At 34.2% G+C, this 24,489-nt stretch overlaps 2 protein-coding genes across 4 annotated transcripts; both read right to left on the bottom strand.

Annotated features, from left to right (window-relative positions):
* Positions 1-2,153, bottom strand: LOC111396957 (ABC transporter C family member 1-like). Its single transcript, XM_023023593.1, has 4 exons — positions 1,841-2,153; positions 1,031-1,276; positions 447-867; positions 1-344 (listed from the first exon to the last, which is right to left on the bottom strand). The coding sequence occupies exons 2-4, from the start codon at positions 1,100-1,102 to the stop codon at positions 250-252; spliced, it is 588 nt and encodes a 195-aa protein (XP_022879361.1). The 5' UTR covers positions 1,103-1,276; positions 1,841-2,153; the 3' UTR covers positions 1-249.
* Positions 2,154-2,478: 325 nt separating this feature from the next.
* Positions 2,479-23,364, bottom strand: LOC111396956 (ABC transporter C family member 2-like). 3 transcript variants are annotated; one of them, XM_023023590.1, is made up of 28 exons: positions 23,150-23,364; positions 21,821-22,218; positions 21,048-21,226; positions 20,567-20,606; positions 19,915-20,071; positions 19,355-19,469; positions 19,152-19,232; positions 19,007-19,031; positions 18,332-18,388; positions 18,066-18,131; positions 17,161-17,235; positions 16,420-16,527; positions 15,563-15,697; positions 14,145-14,251; positions 13,963-14,056; positions 10,407-10,574; positions 9,939-10,079; positions 9,136-9,339; positions 8,737-8,835; positions 8,486-8,638; positions 7,642-8,012; positions 7,230-7,410; positions 6,719-7,042; positions 5,220-5,976; positions 4,370-4,491; positions 3,560-3,805; positions 2,976-3,396; positions 2,479-2,873 (listed from the first exon to the last, which is right to left on the bottom strand). In XM_023023590.1, exons 2-28 carry the CDS (start codon positions 22,151-22,153, stop codon positions 2,779-2,781), a joined length of 4,854 nt encoding a protein of 1,617 aa, XP_022879358.1. In that variant the 5' UTR covers positions 22,154-22,218; positions 23,150-23,364; the 3' UTR covers positions 2,479-2,778. The 3 variants fall into 3 exon arrangements, with proteins under 3 accessions (XP_022879358.1, XP_022879360.1, XP_022879359.1); XM_023023592.1 differs by having other exon boundaries at positions 9,136-9,336; XM_023023591.1 differs by lacking the exon at positions 23,150-23,364 and adding an exon at positions 22,620-23,019.
* Positions 23,365-24,489: the final 1,125 nt, after the last annotated feature.

The following is a 24,489-nucleotide window of genomic DNA, read 5'->3' as shown; positions in this document are numbered from 1 at the left end:
TACGTCCAAGCATGCTTTCAAGCTATTTAATGTGTAAAAACTTTTTAGATAGCTATCCAGCCTACATACGGAAACAGTCATGGAGTTCAAAATCCCGTGCCCAATTTAACAGAAGCAGGCTCGCCAAGTTTGGTGGCCTGCAAAATAGACAGCATTAACTGTCTTCTAAATCAGGGTGGTGCCTTTATTTAAGTTACAACTCCCTGTTAGACTGCAAGTCCATTAAGTCAAAATGTGTCGTAGTTACCCCTACATTTCGACGTCATCCCAATTAATTGATCGATCTGCAAAGTTGTCCTCATGATGAAGCCTGTTCCGTGCCAGCCTACTCATGACCGCAAGACCTGGAAATGGAAATGTATACTTATAATGGAAACAGAAAATACGATAAACTTTCCCCATTGTAAGTCACGGCATATGTCATAACGAGAAGAATAAAATAGTACCTTCAATCATTCTGTATAGAGCTGACCACCATCTATCCCGGGGGACCTGGTACTGATCAAGATTTTCTTCAATCACTTTGTCATGCTTCCCCTCCAAAACCCCCTGAAGTGTTATTACAGCATCCTTTGTTTTCCTAAGGATACTATCCCCATCTTTAATTTCCAACTGCAACAGGTCATTCTGTGATGAAGTGAGGCTAACAGCAAGTGCAAATTGTGCAGCAGCAGCCCATCTGGACGAGGCGAGCCATTTTCTTTGCCCATCCACTTGTTTTCCTCTTTCTAATTTGCTATCACCTTCCCCTCTAAGTACTAAGCTGCGTAAGTACTCAGCATTTGCAGCCCCCGTGCTCTGAACCATCTTAGAGAATGCACTTTCTACATTTTGCAGCAGCATTTCAGGAGTATCATATTCCACGACCTGAGAAAGAGGGACAAAAATTATTTTACGCAGATCCAGATCCCTACATACTAATCAAACACAAATCTTTTAAGAATCCCGGTTGTCAGTTCATTTTTTTCCTCATCTTTTTTCATTCGGTGTCTCACACACATTAGAATTAGCCTCTAATGCCTCCATGTACCTGACCAGCATCAAGCAGAAGAATCCTGTCGCAGTCGATAATCGTATTTAAACGGTGAGCAATAATGAGCATTGTGCACGATTTGAACTCTTCTCTTATAGTCTTCTGAATAAGAGCATCGGTTCTAACATCAACAGCAGCAGTCGCTTCATCGAGGACAAGAATTTTTGATCTGCGAAGCAATGCTCGAGCAAGACTTAACAACTGTCTCTGTCCAACACTGAAGTTCTCCCCAGCTTCTGAGACCTTGATAAGGCAGAAATTTGAGTTAAGTTCAAAAGAGAGAACTGAAAATCACATGCAAACTTCACTGTCAAGTTATTCCAACATAGCAATGTGGAGCACATATTTCAATTACTTGCATTCATTAGCAAGCAAATGATCAAATGATTAGTCTTTCCCAATAATATTGTTGCAAACTAGACGAACACCGTATGTATAACAAATTCGATTCCGGTTGTAGAAAAGAGCATTCGTTCTCCATGTTAGAGGTTAACAAAGTGTAAGTGAAATACTAAATCCCTGTTTCGCTCCATTAAAGTTATAATTCATTTTTTTCTCTTCTTGTCAACCATACATTTTCCAATAAAATAATATGACATGTAATAGAGAGAAAGGGCTTTTTTGAAAGGCTATCAACTGAAACGTTTACGTATATAGATATAGTGAGTGTGCATACCCAAAGCTTTTTTTTTTCTTTTTTAACCACACATTCTTCAAAAAATTACTATTGCAAAATACATTTTTCCCAAATTCTCATTATAATGGGGGCGAAACAAAATATCATTGAACAAAGCATGATTTCTGTACCTGTGCATCCAAACCCAAAGAATTCCTCCTGATGGCATCCTTTAGATGTGCCCTCTCTAAAGCCTCCCACAGGTCAGCATCATTGTGTTCATTGAAAGGATCAAGATTAAACCTCACCGTGCCTGGCAAAAATGAAACATAAAATCACCATAGATACATAAATGCACCATAATTGTCAGTACTCAGTACCCTAAAAAGGTCAATTATATATAATGCCTACTTTTTGAGAGAGGTACATTTTAAAAATTTATTGCACAGGTCTAATTTGGCATGGAGTTTACTCAGATTGCTTATCATGATTAAACGCCAATTGAATGTAGCCAGTCAGCTACTTAATAGACCAACCATGCATTCTTTTCAGAAACTGCTAACTTCCAAAATTTTCCACCTTGGAATCCTTTAGAGAGTTAAAAAAAGAAAGAAAGAAAGAAGAAGAAAAGGTTGCACTAACTTGAGCTGTTATTGATTCGATATACTAAATTTCACCATTATTAAAAAATTTACAAAACTGCACTTGACATCGCTAGATATCATAGTGACAATAATCCTCACGGCTGCCATATGATGCAATACAGCCTCCTAATTCATGTTTTAGTTTTAGAAAGTAACCTTTATAACTAAAAGTTAAAAAAATAAAATAAAAATTAATTATCTAATGTGTTTAAAAATAAATAGTTAGTTAAAAAGTATACGTCCAAGCATGCTTTCGAGCTATTTAATGTGTCAAAACTTTTTAGATAGCTATCCAGCCTACACACAGAAATGGTCATGGAGTTCAAAATCCTGTGCCCAATTTAACAGAAGCAGGCTCGCCAAGTTTGGTGGCCCGCAAAATAGACAGCATTAACTGTCTTCTAAATCAGGGTGGTGCCTTTATTTAAGTTACAACTCCCTGTTAGACTGCAAGTCCATTAAGTCAAAATGTGTCGTAGTTACCCCTACATTTCGACGTCATCCCAATTAATTGATCGATCTGCAAAGTTGTCCTCATGATGAAGCCTGTTCCGTGCCAGCCTACTCATGACCGCAAGACCTGGAAATGGAAATGTATACTTATAATGGAAACAGAAAATACGATAAACTTTCCCCATTGTAAGTCACGGCATATGTCATAACGAGAAGAATAAAATAGTACCTTCAATCATTCTGTATAGAGCTGACCACCATCTATCCCGGGGGACCTGGTACTGATCAAGATTTTCTTCAATCACTTTGTCATGCTTCCCCTCCAAAACCCCCTGAAGTGTTATTACAGCATCCTTTGTTTTCCTAAGGATACTATCCCCATCTTTAATTTCCAACTGCAACAGGTCATTCTGTGATGAAGTGAGGCTAACAGCAAGTGCAAATTGTGCAGCAGCAGCCCATCTGGACGAGGCGAGCCATTTTCTTTGCCCATCCACTTGTTTTCCTCTTTCTAATTTGCTATCACCTTCCCCTCTAAGTACTAAGCTGCGTAAGTACTCAGCATTTGCAGCCCCCGTGCTCTGAACCATCTTAGAGAATGCACTTTCTACATTTTGCAGCAGCATTTCAGGAGTATCATATTCCACGACCTGAGAAAGAGGGACAAAAATTATTTTACGCAGATCCAGATCCCTACATACTAATCAAACACAAATCTTTTAAGAATCCCGGTTGTCAGTTCATTTTTTTCCTCATCTTTTTTCATTCAGTGTCTCACACACATTAGAATTAGCCTCTAATGCCTCCATGTACCTGACCAGCATCAAGCAGAAGAATCCTGTCGCAGTCGATAATCGTATTTAAACGGTGAGCAATAATGAGCATTGTGCACGATTTGAACTCTTCTCTTATAGTCTTCTGAATAAGAGCATCGGTTCTAACATCAACAGCAGCAGTCGCTTCATCGAGGACAAGAATTTTTGATCTGCGAAGCAATGCTCGAGCAAGACTTAACAACTGTCTCTGTCCAACACTGAAGTTCTCCCCAGCTTCTGAGACCTTGATAAGGCAGAAATTTGAGTTAAGTTCAAAAGAGAGAACTGAAAATCACATGCAAACTTCACTGTCAAGTTATTCCAACATAGCAATGTGGAGCACATATTTCAATTACTTGCATTCATTAGCAAGCAAATGATCAAATGATTAGTCTTTCCCAATAATATTGTTGCAAACTAGACGAACACCGTATGTATAACAAATTCGATTCCGGTTGTAGAAAAGAGCATTCGTTCTCCATGTTAGAGGTTAACAAAGTGTAAGTGAAATACTAAATCCCTGTTTCGCTCCATTAAAGTTATAATTCATTTTTTTCTCTTCTTGTCAACCATACATTTTCCAATAAAATAATATGACATGTAATAGAGAGAAAGGGCTTTTTTGAAAGGCTATCAACTGAAACGTTTACGTATATAGATATAGTGAGTGTGCATACCCAAAGCTTTTTTTTTTCTTTTTTAACCACACATTCTTCAAAAAATTACTATTGCAAAATACATTTTTCCCAAATTCTCATTATAATGGGGGCGAAACAAAATATCATTGAACAAAGCATGATTTCTGTACCTGTGCATCCAAACCCAAAGAATTCCTCCTGATGGCATCCTTTAGATGTGCCCTCTCTAAAGCCTCCCACAGGTCAGCATCATTGTGTTCATTGAAAGGATCAAGATTAAACCTCACCGTGCCTGGCAAAAATGAAACATAAAATCACCATAGATACATAAATGCACCATAATTGTCAGTACTCAGTACCCTAAAAAGGTCAATTATATATAATGCCTACTTTTTGAGAGAGGTACATTTTAAAAATTTATTGCACAGGTCTAATTTGGCATGGAGTTTACTCAGATTGCTTATCATGATTAAACGCCAATTGAATGTAGCCAGTCAGCTACTTAATAGACCAACCATGCATTCTTTTCAGAAACTGCTAACTTCCAAAATTTTCCACCTTGGAATCCTTTAGAGAGTTAAAAAAAGAAAGAAAGAAAGAAGAAGAAAAGGTTGCACTAACTTGAGCTGTTATTGATTCGATATACTAAATTTCACCATTATTAAAAAATTTACAAAACTGCACTTGACATCGCTAGATATCATAGTGACAATAATCCTCACGGCTGCCATATGATGCAATACAGCCTCCTAATTCATGTTTTAACCTCTCAATATACATGTGAAGGCAATTAGAACTGCAAAATCTCCCCAGGCAGGCTATCAATTAGCGACAGGGCAGAAAAATAAAGTCTACATAGAAGCTAAACTATGTTTTGAGCAATGAGATAATTCTACAATTGCATCAGCAAAATATCTGTATCAACATAAAGAAAGAAGACTGCACCAAATCAGTTCACACATGACAGAAGGTTCCCTAGCTTACATAATGTAATACCACTTAAATCAGCAGATCCAATACCTGAGAAGAGAACTGGTGATTGTGGAATGATGCCAAGAACCTTTCGAACATCAGTTAATCCAAACTTTCCAATGTCACAATCATCAATTAAGATTCTTCCCTTTTCCAGTTCAACAATTCGGAATAAAGCATTCAGCATGCTAGATTTCCCTGCTCCAGTCCTACCAACTATTCCTACCTTGTCGCTAGGAGAAATTGTGAAGGATATGCCATGCAGCACGGGCGGCAGTTCAGGTCTATAGCGCAAGACAACGTCATCAAATTGAATAGACCCTGCTGAAGGCCACCCAGGAGGAGGACGACTGTCCTCTATAACGGCTGGAGCTTCTGAAGGCAATTCTATATATGTACCAACGCGCTCCACGGCATTTAGACTATTTTCTGCTATGCTCGCAAGTCTTAGTACAGCAGTCAATAGGCTGGTAATATTCAATGCATAAGAAAGAAGTAAACCCATTGTAGAGGCAAATGCCTCTTGGTTTTCTGCCCTTCCGTTCTGCATGACAGCAAATGTTGCAGTAAGCCAAATCATAAGGCCTCCCACTGTCTCCAGACGAATAGCAAGCCAGCGGTTTCCACTCATGTTTACAAGAGTAAATCTAACATTGTTGTCCATGGATTTTCCATTAATGTTTGCCATTCGATCATATGCTTTGTATGCACGAATAGTTGACAAGCCATTCAATGCTTCCCCAAATTGTGCATACACAGGAGATCTAGTAATGGAATCCAGGCGCTTTACTTCACGGGCCGTGCTCTGCAAAAGATATATAATTTGCAGTACAACTCTAATATGAATGTAGATACACCATATCATAATGCAAAAAAGGCTACAGGCTATGCTGATTTTACTCTTCTACAATGCACGAAGTACACATGTAGGACACACTTATTTGGTCAAGAGTGTGAGACAAACATCTGATAATTTAATATATTTCATCAAGTTAGAAAGAGTGCAAATGATGTCTGATATTCTGATTTGTTCTAGAACATCAAAGAAATTTGAACGTCCAATTTATATCACAATGCACATCATCTCACAGAAAAAAAGGATTTGCATGCCTTACATTTGGACAAGTTAAGTAGTTCACCTAATGATATAACATATCCAGTAGTCAATATGTAAGCTCCTGTTTCTCTTCTAAGCTTGAAGAACATTTTCCGACTTCAAATTAAATTAATCGTTGTGAGCCACTTTGGAGGCTATTTTGTTAGAAACTTTTATTCGGTAAAAAATTTCGAAGACTTGAGAGAAATTGTGATTTTAAACGAAAGAGTTGCAGAAACAAAGCAAGCCTCTCTTTGTGTAAAATTGGAATTTGCTAAAAAGTTAATTTTTCTATCAAGTCAAAGTCAAAGTCAAAGTCAAACATTAATTACCACCACACATTTTCAATTACAACCCATTTATTAACTACACATTTCAGGGGCCCAATACTACTACTAAAGAGTTACTAATAGATTTACCTGAACAATCCTTGAATATGAAATTTACATACCTGATAATATAGATAGGCTATGTAGAACAAGACTATAAGAGGCAGTATGGCCCATAATGACATGGTGCTCACTATCCCAATTAGGACAAATGTTGAAATAAGCTGTGCCACTTGGTTCAGAAACATGTTCGCAAAAGGAGCAACATTCCTATCAATGTCACTTAGATCCTTAGCAAACCTGTTGATTATCCGTCCGAGTGGATTTGTGTGAAAGAAAACCATTGGAGCTCTTAAGATAGAATTGAGCATCGCGTTGTGCAAACTTCGGGCAGCATAAAGGCTTGACGTGATCAACCAAAACGAGTTCACGAATGTCACCAAAACCTGAATTTCAAATTTAGGAAAGTGGCACATTTTAATTATCTTCAAATGGCTGACTAAGCCTCGTCTATTAAAAGAGCAATAGAAAAAAGCACACAACCAAAAATGAAAAGGGGGCATCATTGTTAAGAGGCACAAGCAAATAAGAGAATTATCAAGAATTAGAATTGAGATCATCTACAAAACCTACTTGACAAAATGACAGAATTGAATAGATCAAATTGTAGAAGATAGGCCCATGTGTATCTGAATGGCTTTGCTCTGTCCAGTAACTTAGCCATGTGCTACTTGAAACTCGTAGAGCTTCAGTTAGGACATAGCACGTGAATAATATCATAACTACCCATGTACCTCCCAATGCATTCTTGTATCTACAAGGAGTTCAAGAAAAAAATTATTACAATACAGTAAACAACATTACTCAATAGCAACTGCAATTTCCATGGAGCAATTCTGCAGCTTATGGTTAATTACATAAGATGTAACAAGTTAAAAAAGTGATTGCAAAAACTTTTATCCTATAGTTAGATAGTTAATAAGAGTACAAAATGTTTAAGAATATGCATCTATAAATTAATAATAATAAAAGTTGATTACTGTACCTCATCAAAACATTCCAACTGACAACACCAGTTTCCCGTTCTTCCTGCTTGATAAGAATGGATTTGCCTTCTTTCTTTTTATTTGTTTGATTAGCATCATTGCCCACACCATTAGCCATAGGTTCAGAAGTTTTATCTGTTGTGCCAACATCTTCCTTTTCTTCGACGTATTCTTCCATCTTGCCAGCATTTTCCATCAGTTTCTGAAAATGAATGCCATTGTTTGAGAGCTCTTCAAAGGTGCCTTCCTCTTTGACCATGCCATCATGCACCAGAATAATTCTATCTACTTGAGATAGAAAATGCAGCTGGTTTGTAACTAGAACTCTTGTTTTTCCTCTTAATTCTCCTCGGATGCACTTTTCAAAAACCTGAAAAAGCACATAAGCACAAATGATGTATGACAAAGTAAAAGCATAAATTTAAAATTTCAGTTGTCAAAAGATGGCTATTAACTGTCACAAATTAAGTTCGTATCAAGAAGAGAAGAATATTGGTACATTTTTACGATTTCTCTCTTATTCCATGGTGTTAATTAAAGTAACGAGGGTAACAACATAACAATTAATGTTTTGACAACACAACTATAAACAGAGTTTCTTCAAGAAAAATACGGATGTACTTTTCTCAATTTATCAGTATAGCTATACATATACAAAAGCCAGAACCATTGGCAGTTGAAAGTATCCAAACTATTGTGCCACAAATTATTAGATTGGAAAACATTGCACGGCAGTTGAAAGTATCCAAACTATTGTCCCACAAATTATTAGATTGGAAAACATTGCAGATGTAGGGATCAGAAGTAAATTTTTACGCACATACATTGATATTAAGTATTTACCTGACGACCCACATGAGCGTCTAGAGCACTTAAAGGATCATCGAATACATAAACATCTGAATTAGAATATACTGCTCTAGCCATAGAAACTCTCTGCTTTTGCCCTCCACTAATATTGACCCCACGTTCACCGATTTCAGTAAGATCACCACCCTAATACATAAAGCATTAAGTAGACAATAATTCTGACAAGAAACAGCTAAAATAAAGAAAATATTAACCCTGCGATATATACTTCAGGGCATGCTTACAGGCAGTAGTTCAAGGTCGTGCTGCAAAGATGTTACATCTATTGCCTTCTCGTATTTTTCAGGTTCGAAAGGAGAACCAAACAGTATGTTGTCCCGGACCTATAAAATAAAAATGCATCTCATGAAGGTAGCGAGTCATTGAGAACTAAACACAAGACACTTCCGATTTTCACAATAATAGCTTGGACCACATCAGGATTAACCACATTGTATATGTTTCGGATCTATTTACTTTTGAGGATCTTTAAATGATCTTTGCTCTAAATTAATAAAAAATGTGGATACATTCCACTCAACTTAGAGTGGTGCTAACACTAGGATTGGCAACATCAACTGACAACCAAAGTTTCAGAAAGGAACAGAGATCAATAGAAATATATATCATATTTCTTAACTTACCGTTGCATTGAAAATCCATGAAATTTGTGGTACATAAGCAACCTTCCCTCTGATAACGACAGTTGCATCTGCAACCAGAGGAAGTTCTCCAAGCATTGCTGATATAAGTGAGGTCTTTCCCTCCCCAGTACCGCCAACTATTGCTACTAAGCTACCAATTGGTATATCCAAATTGACATTTGACAATGTTGGCTTCTCCTCCTGCTATGGATAGGCAAATTTTAGATCCCCATATGTCCCGGAATATTTACAAATATGCAGCTATCAAATATAGGTACCACGTGAACAAGTCTTTAAAATGATTAATAAACTCTAGTGCTTGTCCGGAAGATAAGAAAAATTGTGCTGACCCTCTATAATCTATTTCTTCTTCGTTCTTCTTTTTACATCAACGACGAAAATTACATCAAATAGTGCACCTAACTAGTGTAAGTCAATTATAATCAGTGTGCTATACAACATAAAATATCTGCAAAAGAGAAAAGTTGTAGCCAAATAACTTTTCATTATCCACATTTGAGAATCATGCCCATATCAACAATGTGGAGCCTACAGTCATAACATTCAAAGAGGAAATAAAGATGCCAATATTTCACAGATAAACAAATATTATATTCATTCCCTTCTACCTGGAATCTGCAATTCATACAGTCCCCCAAAAAAAGAGACTCCCTACTACATTGAAACAGAAGGTTTTTTCACATATCATTGGAATGCACCTTGTAAAATAAGTTCTAGTATGCTTAGTCAAATAAAATATTTCTTATCATTCAGTTAAAACTTGCTCAGAAGATATAGCAGACCTTAGATTCCCAAGAAAAGTATCCATTCTTGATTGAGATAGCTGGTAATCCTGGCTCAATAGGTGGGTTAGGAAGAAGAACTCGTTCTTCAGATAAAAGAAGTTCCTCCAGACGTTTTAAGGAAACATTCGCGTTCACAACCTGTAAATTAGAACACAAAAGCATATAATTAATATGGAGAACAGTATTCTCCCCTACAGATAAATTACATTGAAACGTGACTGTGCGAGAAAATCAGAACTAAAAACTACCACAAAAAATTGGTAAAAGTTTATGGCAACTGGACAAAAAAATAAATATAAATAAATAATCTATGACCCAGCCATTTCACTTTGTTGCAGAAAGGAAAGTGCATATAGAATTTAGTATAAGCAGGAGATATAACCAAATATCCCATCAGAAATTTAAGAGCCAAACAAGATATTTATATCTAGCATCAAATTATGAGAAATGTATCTGAAAGGCTACCTGCGTAATTATATTGGGGAGCATGAACAATGGAAACCGCAGCACCGCGAACAGCGAAAGAGATGTAAATGCCCTTGCAGCCGTCAGATCCCCTCCAAGTAAAGTGAATGTCCCAAATGAAATTACAATTACCAGAACCGGAATACTGTTCAGTACAAAACTATTCGTCTACAAATTTACAAATGATAGTCCAATCAATAGGCAATTGGAGAACGGAAAAAAGCAAAATCAGACATAAAGGAACAAAGAATAGTACATAAGGAATCTAAAAAAGAAAAAAAAAGATTGTAAGAAAGAAGGAAGAATAGAAACAGAAATATACAACCACGTGACAACTAATGCAGCACATCAATTTTACGCACATATGGTATAGGTAATATGACTAGCTGTCAAAAGCTATCAGAACGACAGATGAGCAACATATCAATCACTCAAAATTTATTCTTTTTCAGAACCAAACACTTACGTGTATTTCAGTACTCCAACCTTTGCCCTAATTGCTTTATGTATTTGCTTAATCAGATGAAAGTGGATGTGAACAAGCTTTAAGTGAATCACACAATCTGATGGAAAACAGATACTGTAAAGTGAACAGTAATCGTACCACGTTTATACAATCAACAGTATACTAATATAGGACAATTCTATTGTAAACAAGATAAAAGTTAGATAATTATAATAAGATATCTAGTTGTAATAGGTTTATCTTTTTATTCTTATTTCTTTTTTAGAATAGGCTTTCTAATTTCTTTTAGATTAGGATTTATTTTAGTTCCCGTACATTAGTTTCTTAGTAGTAGTAGTAGAAGTAAGGAATAATTTTGCCTAAAAATATAGAAGCATTGTACACTTTTCAACCACAATTATTCAATATATACATGACATTATTTTTCAAATATAATTTTTATTTATTATATAATTTTTACTATAAGAATTTCATAATGCTTCCACGCCAAAATTGGTATCAAAGCAAGGAAATTGCCTTATTCTGATGGCTGACGATGGTCGTGGTGACAGTCGAACTCTAATACCTACACCCAAATTTCTGGGTCTAATTATTAGAATAGAAAATTTAGGGGATCATTTGAGAGTTAATCCACCTTCTAGGATCTTGTAGCAAACTTACTATAAATGCTAATTCCCACATGTTTTTGTTTTAAAGAAAGGTTGAATTCTTAGTCAAACACCTACGTAGAAAATTCTTGATTCATGCTTGATTGACCAAACATAAGGTAATGTGTAGTGTGAATGCATGAATATAGGAATGAGTAAGAGATTCTTGCTCATTTCACAAATTTCAAGGAACCTTAATTATGCATACCTAGCCTTATCCTATTTAAATCCCTTATTCACATTCACATGCTACCACTTACTATTATTTTTCAATCTAAATAATATACACATATACACGTTCATATGCCGAGGTGAAAATTGTAGAGGAATTAAGTCTCTATTACTCTTTCAAATTTCATTGTAAGTACACTATCTATATTGAATTATTATTATGTTATGAATTTCAAGAAAATTATTATAGGTCTCATATAGTATGATATGATTATGTTAAAAGGACCGGAGTTTAATAGCGCTCTGCATAAGAATTCTTACCACCTATGCTCGGAAAAATTCCTCTCTCTCTATTATGTTGATTATGATTATTATACTCCTTTGAGTTATGCACGATAATAATTCATAACGCACTTATTGAGATTTTATAAATCTCACTATATGATAATTCCCCCTTTCAGGCAATTGATGGTTCGAGGCAATCAACGTGGAGATGACAATGAACTAGGTTTAAAACACAACTATAAATTTATAATTTAATTGTTATGTTGGAATTATTTTCTTTTTTTTTCTTTACAGCTACATAATAAGACCACGATTTATTTACTTGTTGAAGAAAAAATTATTTCTTGTTCTTACTTTAGTTCTTATGAAAGAATTTAAGTTTTATTTACTGACACTCAAATAGTCAAGGATTCGAGCCGTTACACAAACCGTCAACGATGAACGGAGGCTCAACAAACTCAAAACAAATTGAGGAGATTGACGAAACCTTTCACAACATCACGTCGATGCTGATTGCATTGAATCTTGAAAGGAATCGCAAGCTCATGGAGAAGCAAGCTGACAAAAACTTGCAAACTTTAACTACTATGAATGTTAATTGTTTCAACAGCATAGAACACGGCAACATATAGCTAGAGAATTCCCTCGAGTCCCAGCCAAGTTCGAAAACACACATGTTATCAAGGATTCTTTCCTTCAACGAAACTTGAGGACGAGTTTTTTTCAAGTGGGAGAAATTGATGTAGGATAGCATTATTATAAATAGGACATAAATTAGATAATTATAATAAGATATCTAGTTGTAATAAGTTTATCTTTTTATTCTTATTTCGTGTTTACAATAGGATTTCTAATTTCTTTTAGATTAGAATTTATTTTAGTTCCCTTCTATTAGTTTCCTAATAGTGAATAATTTTGCCTATAAATATATAAGTATTGTACACTTTTCAATAATAATCAATTACTATTCAATATATACACAACATTATTGTTCAAATATAGCTTTTATTTATTACATAATTCTTCTTACAAGAATTTTATAACGCTTCCACACCATATACTCAACAAATTGATGCTAAAAAATGTCTCTACTGCACATGCATACCTCTGAACTCATTCTTAGTCTTGATTAATAGTAAATAAAAATAATTTTATACACAATTCTTATTATAAGAATTTCATAACGCTTGCACACCAAAATTGGTATCAAAGTAGGGAAATTGCCTTGCTCTGATGGCTAACAATGGTGATGGTGGCAATCGAACCATTGACGACAAATGGAGGCTCCACAAACTCGAACAACGAATTGAGGGGATTGACGAAACCTTTCATGACATCACGTAGATGCTGACTGCGTCCAGTCTTGAAAGGAATCGTGAGCTCATGGAGAAGCAAATTGACAAGAATTTGTAACTTTAACTGCTATGAATGTTGGTTCAACAGTATAGAAAACGGCATGTGGCTAGAGAATTTCCTCGAGTCCCAGCCAAGTTCGAAAAATGCACAAGTTATCAAGGATTCTTTTCTTCAACAAAACTTTAGGACGAGTTTCTTTCAAGTGGAAGAGATTGGTGTAGGAAAATCCTATGTATAAAGGATAAAAGTTAAATAACTATAATAAGATATCTAGTTGTAATAGGTTCATCTTTTTATTCTTATTTCTTGTTTAGAATAAGATTTATTTTAGTTCCGTTATATTAGTTTCCTAATAGTAGTAGAAGTAGAGAATAATTTTGCCTAGGGACATTGTACACTTTTCAACAACAATCAATTATTATTCAATATATACATGACATTATTGTTCAAATATAACTTTTATTTATTACATAAATCTTATTGCAAGAATTTCATAACGCTTCCACATTATACACTAAACAAATTGTTGCTAAAAAATGTCTCTACTGCATACGCATACCTTTGAACTATTCTTAGTCTCGATTAATAGTAAATAAAAATAAATTATAAAGGAGATGGATCAAGATCATACCGCTCCTAGCAGTTGGGCTTTCCGATACCATGACAACTCATCATCTCGAACAACTTGAACCTTTGTTCGGAAACTATTCTCCCATGCATAACATCTGAAGCAATTTTGGCAAAAAATTAACTGGAACTTAGCTACCTAATATAAAACACATTTAGAAATAAGCATCTATGCATGAACCTTACTTCACAATGTCCATGGCAGCCAAAATTTCATTCATAAGTCCAATTCTCTTGTCTGTACGTTGCAATCCTTCTTTTGTCAATTTTTGCATTTTGCTTATTATGAATGTCTGTTTGGATACATTGATTCCAAAATTAGCAAAATTTCATTCAAGATATAATGAAGCAGTGGCAGATTATACGAGCAGATAGAAGAAAACTAAAAATCGATCAGTTCAGCAATAGATTGCTGAGAAATTCCTTATATCCAAGCGTATAAAGGGTAAACAAAGAGGAGGTACAACTCGTGCCAAATGGATAACTCCTTCAAAAAGATTTGATATTCAGGTTCACTGTGTAAGCTCTCATGAATGGGTATTCATGAGAAACAAAATATTGAGCCATTAGAAAAAGGGTGGGAACCAATTCAAATATAATGCAGACAGTATCAAAAAATATGTTCTTAACAGGAAATATATGATGATAAAATAAAGCCAATGAGAACCGCTACTCATGCAGCTCTTTGCCCTTCTTTTATCATTTAACATTCGATAGGATTTCCATAAAATTTAGAGCAGAAGTTCCCATTCTGCAAGAACCAGCTTGAATTTATCACGTGTCATAAGTGGTGATTATAGTATCCTCCATTAAAGATTTTCGACATGTGTAGAAATATCTGACTGATCTATGATCCCATTGATTAGACATTTTTGCATTAACACAAATCCATTTTAGGAGTTAATGTTAGATGTAAATTATGACCCACCATGAATTGGTTTTAGCACAGTTTTTAAACCCAAACTGGTCACTAATCCGGTCAAAGCACCTTGCTCGTGGGTCACTGGTTCAATCCACAGACAACTGATAAAACCAACAGGTCATTGTTGGTTGAAAATTCAAAATGGAAAATATTATATAGCAAAAAAAGTAGAAATAATACGTGTCTTGAAACTTTAAGGCATGTTAAATTAAAAAATATTTTTTAGAATTTTTTTAATATTTTAAACTGAGCTAAATGTATTACAATTTTTTTTCCTAATATCTTGATTAGTTGATATTTTTGTTATAATAATACATTGAACTATTACATAATATCCCGCAAAATAAGTTAATAAGAATCAATGTTGGTTTGGTTGTTGGTCCATGAAATTTTTGAAACATTTAATCTAACAGGATGGGCTGAGCCCAGGTTCACAAACCTAAAATGTAAATTGACCAGGTTTTGACTGGTTCCACAATCCAAAACCCCACTATCATTTAGTTTTCTATTTCATGCTTACAATTCTACATCTTAAGATGAAATGTATCGAGATAAATTTTTGAACAAACAATTCAAATTGCAGACAGAGCCACATAAATAAGCAGGAAAATATAACATAGAAAGGTGCAGGCAAAACAGCAGATCAACAAAAATCAATGGCGCCTTGAAGTGAAGCTCATACTTGTATAGGGAACATAAGAACAAGCAATAGTGCACCAAGAAGTGAAGCAATGCCAAGCTGCATGTAGAGAAGAACCAGGGAAATAACAATGCGAAAAGGAGCTGACCACAAAGTATGTAGTGATTGGCAAACTTGCTGTAGAAAAAGACGAAATGGTTTAGTTAAATTAAGCAATAAATAACACATAATATGAGGAGATAAAACATCCATGAAATATTTAACAAATTTGACCACCAAAAACACAGACAATAACACTTGAAGTAGACATGTGTACTTAGTTCACAAGCCTTACAATAAACTTTTTAAAAAACAAAGTTGAAGCTTTTAAGAACTGCCAAGCAGCAGCAATTTTTTAATGGAAAAAGAATTTGTTCCAAGAAGAGAATAGATAAAAAAGTAGAGGTCAAGGCTGTCTCCATGACTAAATGATAAAATAGAAAGAAACCATTCAAACATTAGAAGCCACCCATTTTCCACATCCGTTAAGGATTGGCCGCTAAAAGAGTCTGCCGCCAAATGATGATAAAAATTCAGATGCGAAAAATGATTCGAAGGAGAGAACTTTTGTGCATTCTGTCCTCTCCAAATAGACCATGTAATGGCAAGTATAAAATATTTTCACAGAATCCAACTACCTCCAAATCCGATAAGTAACAAAACAGGCTATGTTATTATTCATCACAAATCACGAAGTCTGTTTACTCTCTTTATACAACGGATTTGAAATCATAAATCATATCTAAAGTCCAAATTGAGTTCTATGCAGAATATTATCTAGTTATCTGAACATCGGCCACAAAAAAGGTAATTTGCATCATTCAAAATATACATGTGCATACATAGAGAAAAATACATACCTGGAGAGCCTCAGCATCAGTTGTCATTAGGTTTGTGATTTTCCCTGATGCAAACTTTTTGCGACTCTCATGGGTGAGCCTTAAAGACTTGCGGAAAACTGCAGCAATCTAATATAGATGACAAGTTCAAAATATGCCAAGAGAGTATTCGCAATGCAGGAACATATAATTGACAACAATCAAAGATCATGAAAAGAAAGGCGTGCAAAGCAGAGAATTAGGGCAAGAGGAAGATCAGTTTATTCATATAATCAAGTGAATAAGCCCTTTATGCATATAGCAAGAAATTAAAAGAATATCAAATCAAAAGAAAATTCTTCTAATCTAGAACTTTATCAAATCTAATTTAATCTAATCTAAATAAAATATTTTGAATCAAACTCTACTTTTAAAATAATATAATATCTAAACTTTACCTCTATCTATATTTCTATCTCCATCAATTCGCATGCATTTAGAAACTAAGAACCCGTAAAATGATTGTCAAATGGCATCTTAGGAGGCCAAAGAATCACACACCACACATACATGGTTGCTTCAGAACTGAGACCCTTCCCATACACATAAATCCCAAACATTGTATCATTCCCTTCCACTCCCTCCCAACCCCCAGTCCAACCAGGACGGACAAGTTGTCAAGTTAACATGACAATAAATAAATATTATGTACTCTGCAAAATGCATCCAACTCGCATAAAATGATAGGACCAGTACGTATAAGGAGGTAAAAGGACTAATTACCAGGGTTGCCCTCAGACGATAGCCAACACGCATGACATTCTGAAAATACTGAGCTTCACACAGCACACCTAATACCTGAATGAAATTGTAGTCAAACAAATTACTCCAAGAGTAAGAAGGGTGAAAAGTGCAAGATGGAATAGAAAAAACTAAAAACAGCATAATACATTCTTAACAAAGAGTGACACCACAAAAACTAGTAAAACCCATCCCATACAAAGATAAACTGAAAATCCTTCACCACCAAAAGGACAAAACTTGAAAAAATTACTATGAGCCATTAGCCACACTTAGATTCAGGCCCACAACAATATCCTTTAAAAGTTTCATCTCAATTTCTTCCAAACTGATTTCTTCTGATTAATATAAAGCGACATCTTCCTTGCAATTATTTTCAGCTTCCTACGTATAAGACTGTAAAGAAAATATTCCCATTGGACTACAAAGTCTATAGTAGTACTTTATCTACTTATCTCCCTAGAATGTCAGTAAAACATTTCAATTCACTATACTTTCTTGGAGCTACTGAAAGCCAATAAAAATATTCATCATCCTATTAGTTCTTCATCTACTTTTCTCCTGTAGAATGTCAGTAAAAACATTTCAATTCACTATACTTTCTGGGAGCTACTGAAAGCCAATAAAAATATCCATCATCCTCAGTCTCGTGTACTGATACATATCTAGATCGGCATGTCACCATAATAGCATGCAGCAAAGGACACGAACTCCTAAGAGAGTTCTCACACACATAGGCATACAGTCTTCAATATGCTTCAGAACCAGCAGAAAACAACTAAAATTTAAAAAGCATGACTACAAATGGATAAAGCATCTTTGAAAACAAATGAGGTGCATGCCATTCAACAATATGCTATGAGAAAAACAAAGAGTTCATTACATACCACTCCAACAAAAATTGCGAAGGCATAGATGTAGCCAATCCAAGCTGGATCTCCTCGTTGCATAGACTAGATATAAATGAGAGACATAAATGAGATTCTTTTGATTTTGGTCAAATACACACACATATAGATAAGCTCCATAATATTTTTTTTTCCATTTTTTATTGGGGGTGGGGGTCAATTATATGGCTCTGTCTAAGATATTGGCATGGGATTAATGTATAATAATCTATATCCCACAAGGCATCTACAGGAGTGCAACTTGCCTGTAGAAGTCTGTTCAAAATGAGTGGCCCAACAAACTGTGAAAGATCATTGAATATCTACAAGTGGATCAAGATTAGAAGATTGTTAGGGCAAAGAGTCTTCCAATAGACAAGTCAAAAGTTACAAATGTAAATTGTAACCTGCCATGAATTCATTTAATATTTAAATAAATGCCGTCAAATTCCAGGGAAAGCATTTAATACTTATTGATTAGCTAAAATGATGCCAGCTTTTACCCCTTATTTTTCTTACTATCTTTGGGCCTTTTTTTTGGCTAAGCTCAATAACTATCTAAGTCATAAACATGCCGTCATCCGAAAAGAAGAATTCAATTATTTTCAAACTAAAACAAAGACGGTAGAGTTGTATGGCATTTCGCACTGGAAAACTATGATTCAAGGAAAAAGAAAAAGAAAAAACATCTGCACATTAAAAATAATGACATCTGTGATGCATCAAAAACCCATTTTCTTCTTTTCTAAACAATAGCAAGAAATGAGATAAGGTTGTGACAAATTTCAGTTAACTTTGGAAAGAAGTTAAAATTGCAACTCCCTTGTTAACGTATAAATACTTTACAAAATCATTAACCTGTAATTGTGGTGCTTTACTCAACAATATGAATGAATTTAACTGAAAGATTATTGATAAGAGAAACCAAATTAGTTCGATACCTTCCAGAAGCCTCCCCACCAAAATCTGAAAAATAAAAAGAAACGATGAAAAAGAAAAGATGGAAAGCATTAATCATCAAACATTTAAAAAAAGATAAATTTGCGCATGAGCCAAAAACTTCCCAGCAAATACACGCTCTCTTACCTTCCCCCAAGGCTACGATTTAAAGCTCTTAAGAGCCATGGTTTAGGCCTCCGAATCTCCTCAGCCCAAGATCTCTGGAACCTAAAGGGCATAGTAACATATTACTTTCATGTGCCATATTTGTTCCAGAAAAAGGGACATGTAACTTTCTGCCTAATGAAACCGACCATATTTGAACAGGGAAAACATATAAAGCTACATACGTGTCATTGAGTGTTTCTGTTCTATCCCAATTATCAAGTTGCCAAACATCCTTTTCTGTAAGAGGCCTTTTATAGCCCAACTGCATGAGTTGAGACATCCAACTGAACATGATTTCTGTAGAAGAAGCAGGCAACCAATTATTATTGGAGGCAAATGCTTAGCAGTCAAAAAAAAAAAAGAACAAAGAAAAACAAAAAAGCCCATAACACGACATCTATCGAAAGGTAACCATTAAAAGCTAAGAAAGATACACTCAATCCGTTTTCTAGAGGTACCAACATCATGCTACGTGTGTCTTGAAGATGTAGAAGGAGAAGAGGCAAAAATCAAATCAAGTTTAAAGAATCACATAGAAATGGATATATAGAAATGAGATAGATACATCCCACGTGCATACAAAACTATAAACATATGATGGATGGATGGAATGCCTCTGCGTACAAAGGATTTCAAAATAGCCATCAAGTATATATATATATATATATATATCTATTTTTGGTCTAAGGCAACTAAGGAATACAAGATCATCCTTTGGTGTACACAGTAAATAATTACGTACTAGAAAATAGGTTGACATGTCTCTCGGGACATATCTGCTCCCCTCCAGGAAGTTCTTCATATGCATCGTTTTCTGCATATTCATCTCGTACGAGGGAATAGCCCGGGTATGGGTCTAATTCAGGTATATACACAAGCAAGAGTACTCCAAATAAAACCTGCACAGAAACAAAAGAATCTGAAAATTGGCAGTCAACACCTTTAAAGAAATGTTACTGATATAGGAAAATCCTATTTTAAATAGGACAGAAATTATTTATTGTTGTAGTAGGATTTTCTTTCTTGTTTAGATTAGGACTTTTATTCTTTTAGATTAGATTTTTGTTTAGTTATTCTTTTAGGTTTTAATTACTTTATCTTCCATGTAACACTAGAGATATTTTTCTTATATAAGGAAATATTTTTGTAAAATTTTTCAATAAACAATTCATTACAATCAAATTATTCTGTACAAAATTTTCAAGTTTTCGACTTCCTTCTTGATTCAAGGATTTTAATTCCACTTCTGCACCAGTTACTGTCTGCAAAGCTTGAAGCATCATACATCAGCTTTTGTGGAGGAATTAGCCATATTAGACCACTATCGGAATAATTGATAACATGTTTTAAGTTATATCAATATTTAGAGGATAAGGAAATTTAGTGCAACAAACCTGGACAGCCACCTCACTGATATACAAATACAGTACGGACCTGCACAGTCAAAATAAACAACCATGAAATTGTACTTAGACAATTGTAAATTGGGAGTGCACTACTACATGTAATCTTTCAGATGAAAGTAAATACCATCACTTTAATTATATCAATATTTAAAATCTTTTCATACAACAACAAAATATAAAGAGAAATAGTTAAGACATCCATGTAACAAATGGTAAATATCTCTCATTTACTTTCAAATATATTTTGGTTCCATCCAATTGTTATTTTCAGATCATTCAAATGCCAAATTATATATGAAACATTATCAGTAGACAACCAGAGGATAAGTGGAGATATGGCTGCCGTGTAAATTTTGTTATTATAGCATTATTATATGCAAAGTAATGGCTGCAGAAATAACATCAACAAGACATGTGCATGTAAAATTTGGTTTATGTGCATGTTTATGAATTTATCAAGAGAACTAACTGATGATAAAACTCCCTCACAGAGAGTGCAAGATTCAGCATCACAGCATCCCCAACCAGTTTATAAATAACCCCAAATCTGACAGCCCATCGGACCTCGCGAATGTAGACCTTTGTTTCTACACAAATCAACACCAGCATAGAGCACCATGCTAGAACTTCTATGATCAGAGAAATTATCTACAAAATAGATGCAACGAATTGTCAAAGGCAAATGTAATAGCTTTACATAAATAAGGCAACATAAATTCGCAGAATAATCTTTCGATAAATGATGCCTTGCAGCAATTGTGAAGTCAAGATTGGAACCAGTGTGCGGGCAGAATTTAACTACGGAGATTTTTTTCATATACAAAATACAGAAGTATTAAAATTAACTAATAATACTCATGGAAACCAGTGACCCCAGTGGCCACCACCTCTCTCGGCCACTGCCTTGCAGATATTTGGACCAGAAATAGTACTTTTTAGTTATTAGGGTGGATTTTTTTCCACTTCATCTCTCTTTTATTTATATGGGAATATCTATAAATCTAAATTTGATTAAACCAAGATCAATCAACATAATTAGGTAAACAAAACAACACAAGTTCAATAATAGAATCTGTAAGCATTTTCTCAGGGGGAGTCTAAAATTCATTTGCATATCAAACCAAATTTTAATAAAGAAAGTGAAGACAACATGAGATAATTTAGTATGTAGGCAAAAGAGAAAGCAGTATTTCTGAACAGAAATTAAACACTGGATTGTGAAAAAAAAAAAAAAAAATCTACCTCGTAAGGAGCGAGTCCAGACTCCCCGTCAACGTCAAACACTGAAATTCCCTTGACCAATCTGAACAAAGGTTCTCCAGTGCAATAAGCAGCCAACAGTCCCAGAAAATAATTGTAATAATTTGACCTTAAACGGAATCTTTGGACCGAAAAATCTTTCCTTATCCTCCATAGCCTGTATAAGACCAAGCTCAGAAGAACCAGATTTGAAATGCAGATTACTATTGTGTCAATTCCACAAGGAGTGTAAGCTCCAAAGGCATTTTCCACTGCTTTTGACCATACCCCATTCTTCACAGGCTTGCAATACCATTCAAGCGGCTTGAAAGCCATTTTAAATCACTCTAAACTCTGGTATTTTAACTCTTTATAAACACATAATTCTCCGGTTCTCTACTCTGCCAACCAGTAAAATTCAAATTCAGAACAAAATGAAATTATATTCCAGGGACATGAAACAATTTCACCCTCTGCATACTCACAAAACATTTAGGGTGAGTTTGAAAATTTTTCATGGAAAATGGCCTTTTTCCACCCAAATTTCAACTTTTGAGTGTTTAATTGCCAATTTTTTCCATGGAAAATATTTTCCAACCTTTGAAAATATGCATATTTTCCTTATTTTTGGAGAAAACATTTTCTTTGGAGAGGTAGATTTTTTATTTCCTCAAAACAAGGAAAATATCTTCAAAATATACCCATAGTTCTCATCAACAAATTAAGATTACACCCAAAATCAGTAAACCTATAGTTGTATTTTACTGTGCATACATTAATCCAACATTATATATTTGAGTACCTGTGTCCCACCAAATACTTTCATGAGGGCTTTTACTTTCTTCCATGAAACCACATAACATCCATTATAGATGATCAAAATTTAAGATTTATCAGTAAAAGAAGCAACTCTGAAAATCATATTTGACAAAATAAGTAATTTAAAAGTAAGTTTGATTTATTTCTAAGCATAACAAACTAGCTCTAATAGAATCTTCATCTTCCCTTCAATTCTTAATTTTCAGCAAAAACTCATCTCAGAAAAGATCTGTTAAACCTCATCTCATCCCATGTCTTGAACTTCATGACTTCATAAAAGAGATAAGGGCGAAAATAAATAACATCAAAAAATTAACACAGCCATGTCTTTTCTTGACTCCATTTTTCATCGGGAAAAAAAAAAAAAACAAAACAAAAGAAGAACAAATCCCTCAACAAACCAATTACGATTCACTGCATCTTCAATTATTTCATAGTGAAACAAAATGAAATGAATTTGGCAATACCATTGAAGTACACGAAAAAAGGAACCCAGAAGGACTGAATAATTACCGAATAAAGCTGGAATACAGTACAAGAATCAAACCAAAAGTAAACTTGGCCACTAGATGGGAAAAAGTACTCCAGATTTTTGGGTCCAAAAAAGGTTCTTCTGGACTAGGGCAGACGAGAAAAAGTTGAAGATGCGCAGAATCTATTCGATCTGCTAATATCTCCAAGATGCACTGCTTTTTTTTTATTTTTATTTTTATTTTTTTGATATTATAATAATAATTCTGGTAGCAATTATTCCAGTGATTTAGTGTATGAAAATTGAAAAGTTTCTGTTTATTACCTGATTATAAATCATTACACACATATTTGTTGAATGATTATATATAAAAATGATAAATTTACTGACTTTGCTCCTATAAGTGAATGCGTCACCGCTGACGGTGCGAACGCGGAATTAAATATAAAAATGGACAATTGAATGGAAGGCAACAGGAAAGTGGGATGGATACCCAAAATAATAATAATAAATAAATAAAATCAAGAAAAATGAAAATGAATTTGAAGTGTTTCTTGATTAATTAATTTGCATGGGCGGAATTCAAGTGTTTTACTACTTTGTTCATTTTAATCCAATTTACTTTTATTGACATTTAAATTCTCCACTTTTCTTTCATAGACACGTTTAAATTACGAGCTTGTTAGATTGGCTCTATTTTTCATGAAAAATATTATTTTTCCATCTAAATTCCTACTTTTGAAGTGTTTGATTGACAAATTTTTTTAATTTTTGATCATGTGAATATATTTTTTTCAAAAACAATGAAATATTTTCTTTAGGGAAATGTGTGTTTATTTTTCAGATAATTCACTCTCTCTTTCTCTATCTTATCTATCATTTCTCTCTCATCTATCTACCAATAAAAATAGACAAATATAATATTTTTTTAAATTGAAAATTAAATTAATCAAACACGGTTAATTAATAATATGTTGATTTTCTATTTCTTTAAAACTTTTAAATTTTTTTATTTAAATTTGAAGGCAATTTTCTCTTTATGCCAATGTAAAATCAGGAGTGGGGACTAGATGTACATAAGATTGTAAAGTTTTATGCATAAAATAAGAAGAAAAAATGGTAAAAAAAAAAAAAAAAAAAGTGAGGAGGCTATGTTTTAAATTTATATTTTATTTAGGATATATTTTTTTTAATTTAGCATTTAAGTGATCTTCAACAAAAGGCGTATAATTCAAGACTTGAGTTTAAGTTTATTTCTTTAAGAAGACAAAAGTTTGCAGAACTATTTATCGTGAACTTTTTTTTATTTTAAATAAAGATCATTTATTTTTTTATTATTGAAGTAGAAAAAGTTGTCAAAATAACTTACTTAATTGTATAT

The sequence above is a fragment of the Olea europaea genome, chromosome 7 (assembly GCF_002742605.1).
Source record: "Olea europaea var. sylvestris chromosome 7, O_europaea_v1, whole genome shotgun sequence".
Taxonomy (NCBI): domain Eukaryota; kingdom Viridiplantae; phylum Streptophyta; class Magnoliopsida; order Lamiales; family Oleaceae; genus Olea; species Olea europaea.
This window is presented reverse-complemented; position numbering and strand designations above follow the sequence as displayed.

Coding starts and splice junctions, on each gene's coding strand:
- LOC111396957 (XM_023023593.1), bottom strand. CDS start 1,102: ATGCTCATTATTGCTCACCGTTTAAATACGATTATCGACTGCGACAGG. Junction 868..1,030: donor TTCTGCTTGATGCTGGTCAG/GTACATGGAGGC, acceptor CCTCTTTCTCAG/GTCGTGGAATATGATACTCC. Junction 345..446: donor TCTATACAGAATGATTGAAG/GTACTATTTTAT, acceptor TTCCATTTCCAG/GTCTTGCGGTCATGAGTAGG.
- LOC111396956 (XM_023023590.1), bottom strand. CDS start 22,153: ATGGCTTTCAAGCCGCTTGAATGGTATTGCAAGCCTGTGAAGAATGGG. Junction 18,132..18,331: donor TTTTGAACAGACTTCTACAG/GCAAGTTGCACT, acceptor ATTTATATCTAG/TCTATGCAACGAGGAGATCC. Junction 7,411..7,641: donor AGTTGGAATGTTTTGATGAG/GTACAGTAATCA, acceptor AACTCCTTGTAG/ATACAAGAATGCATTGGGAG.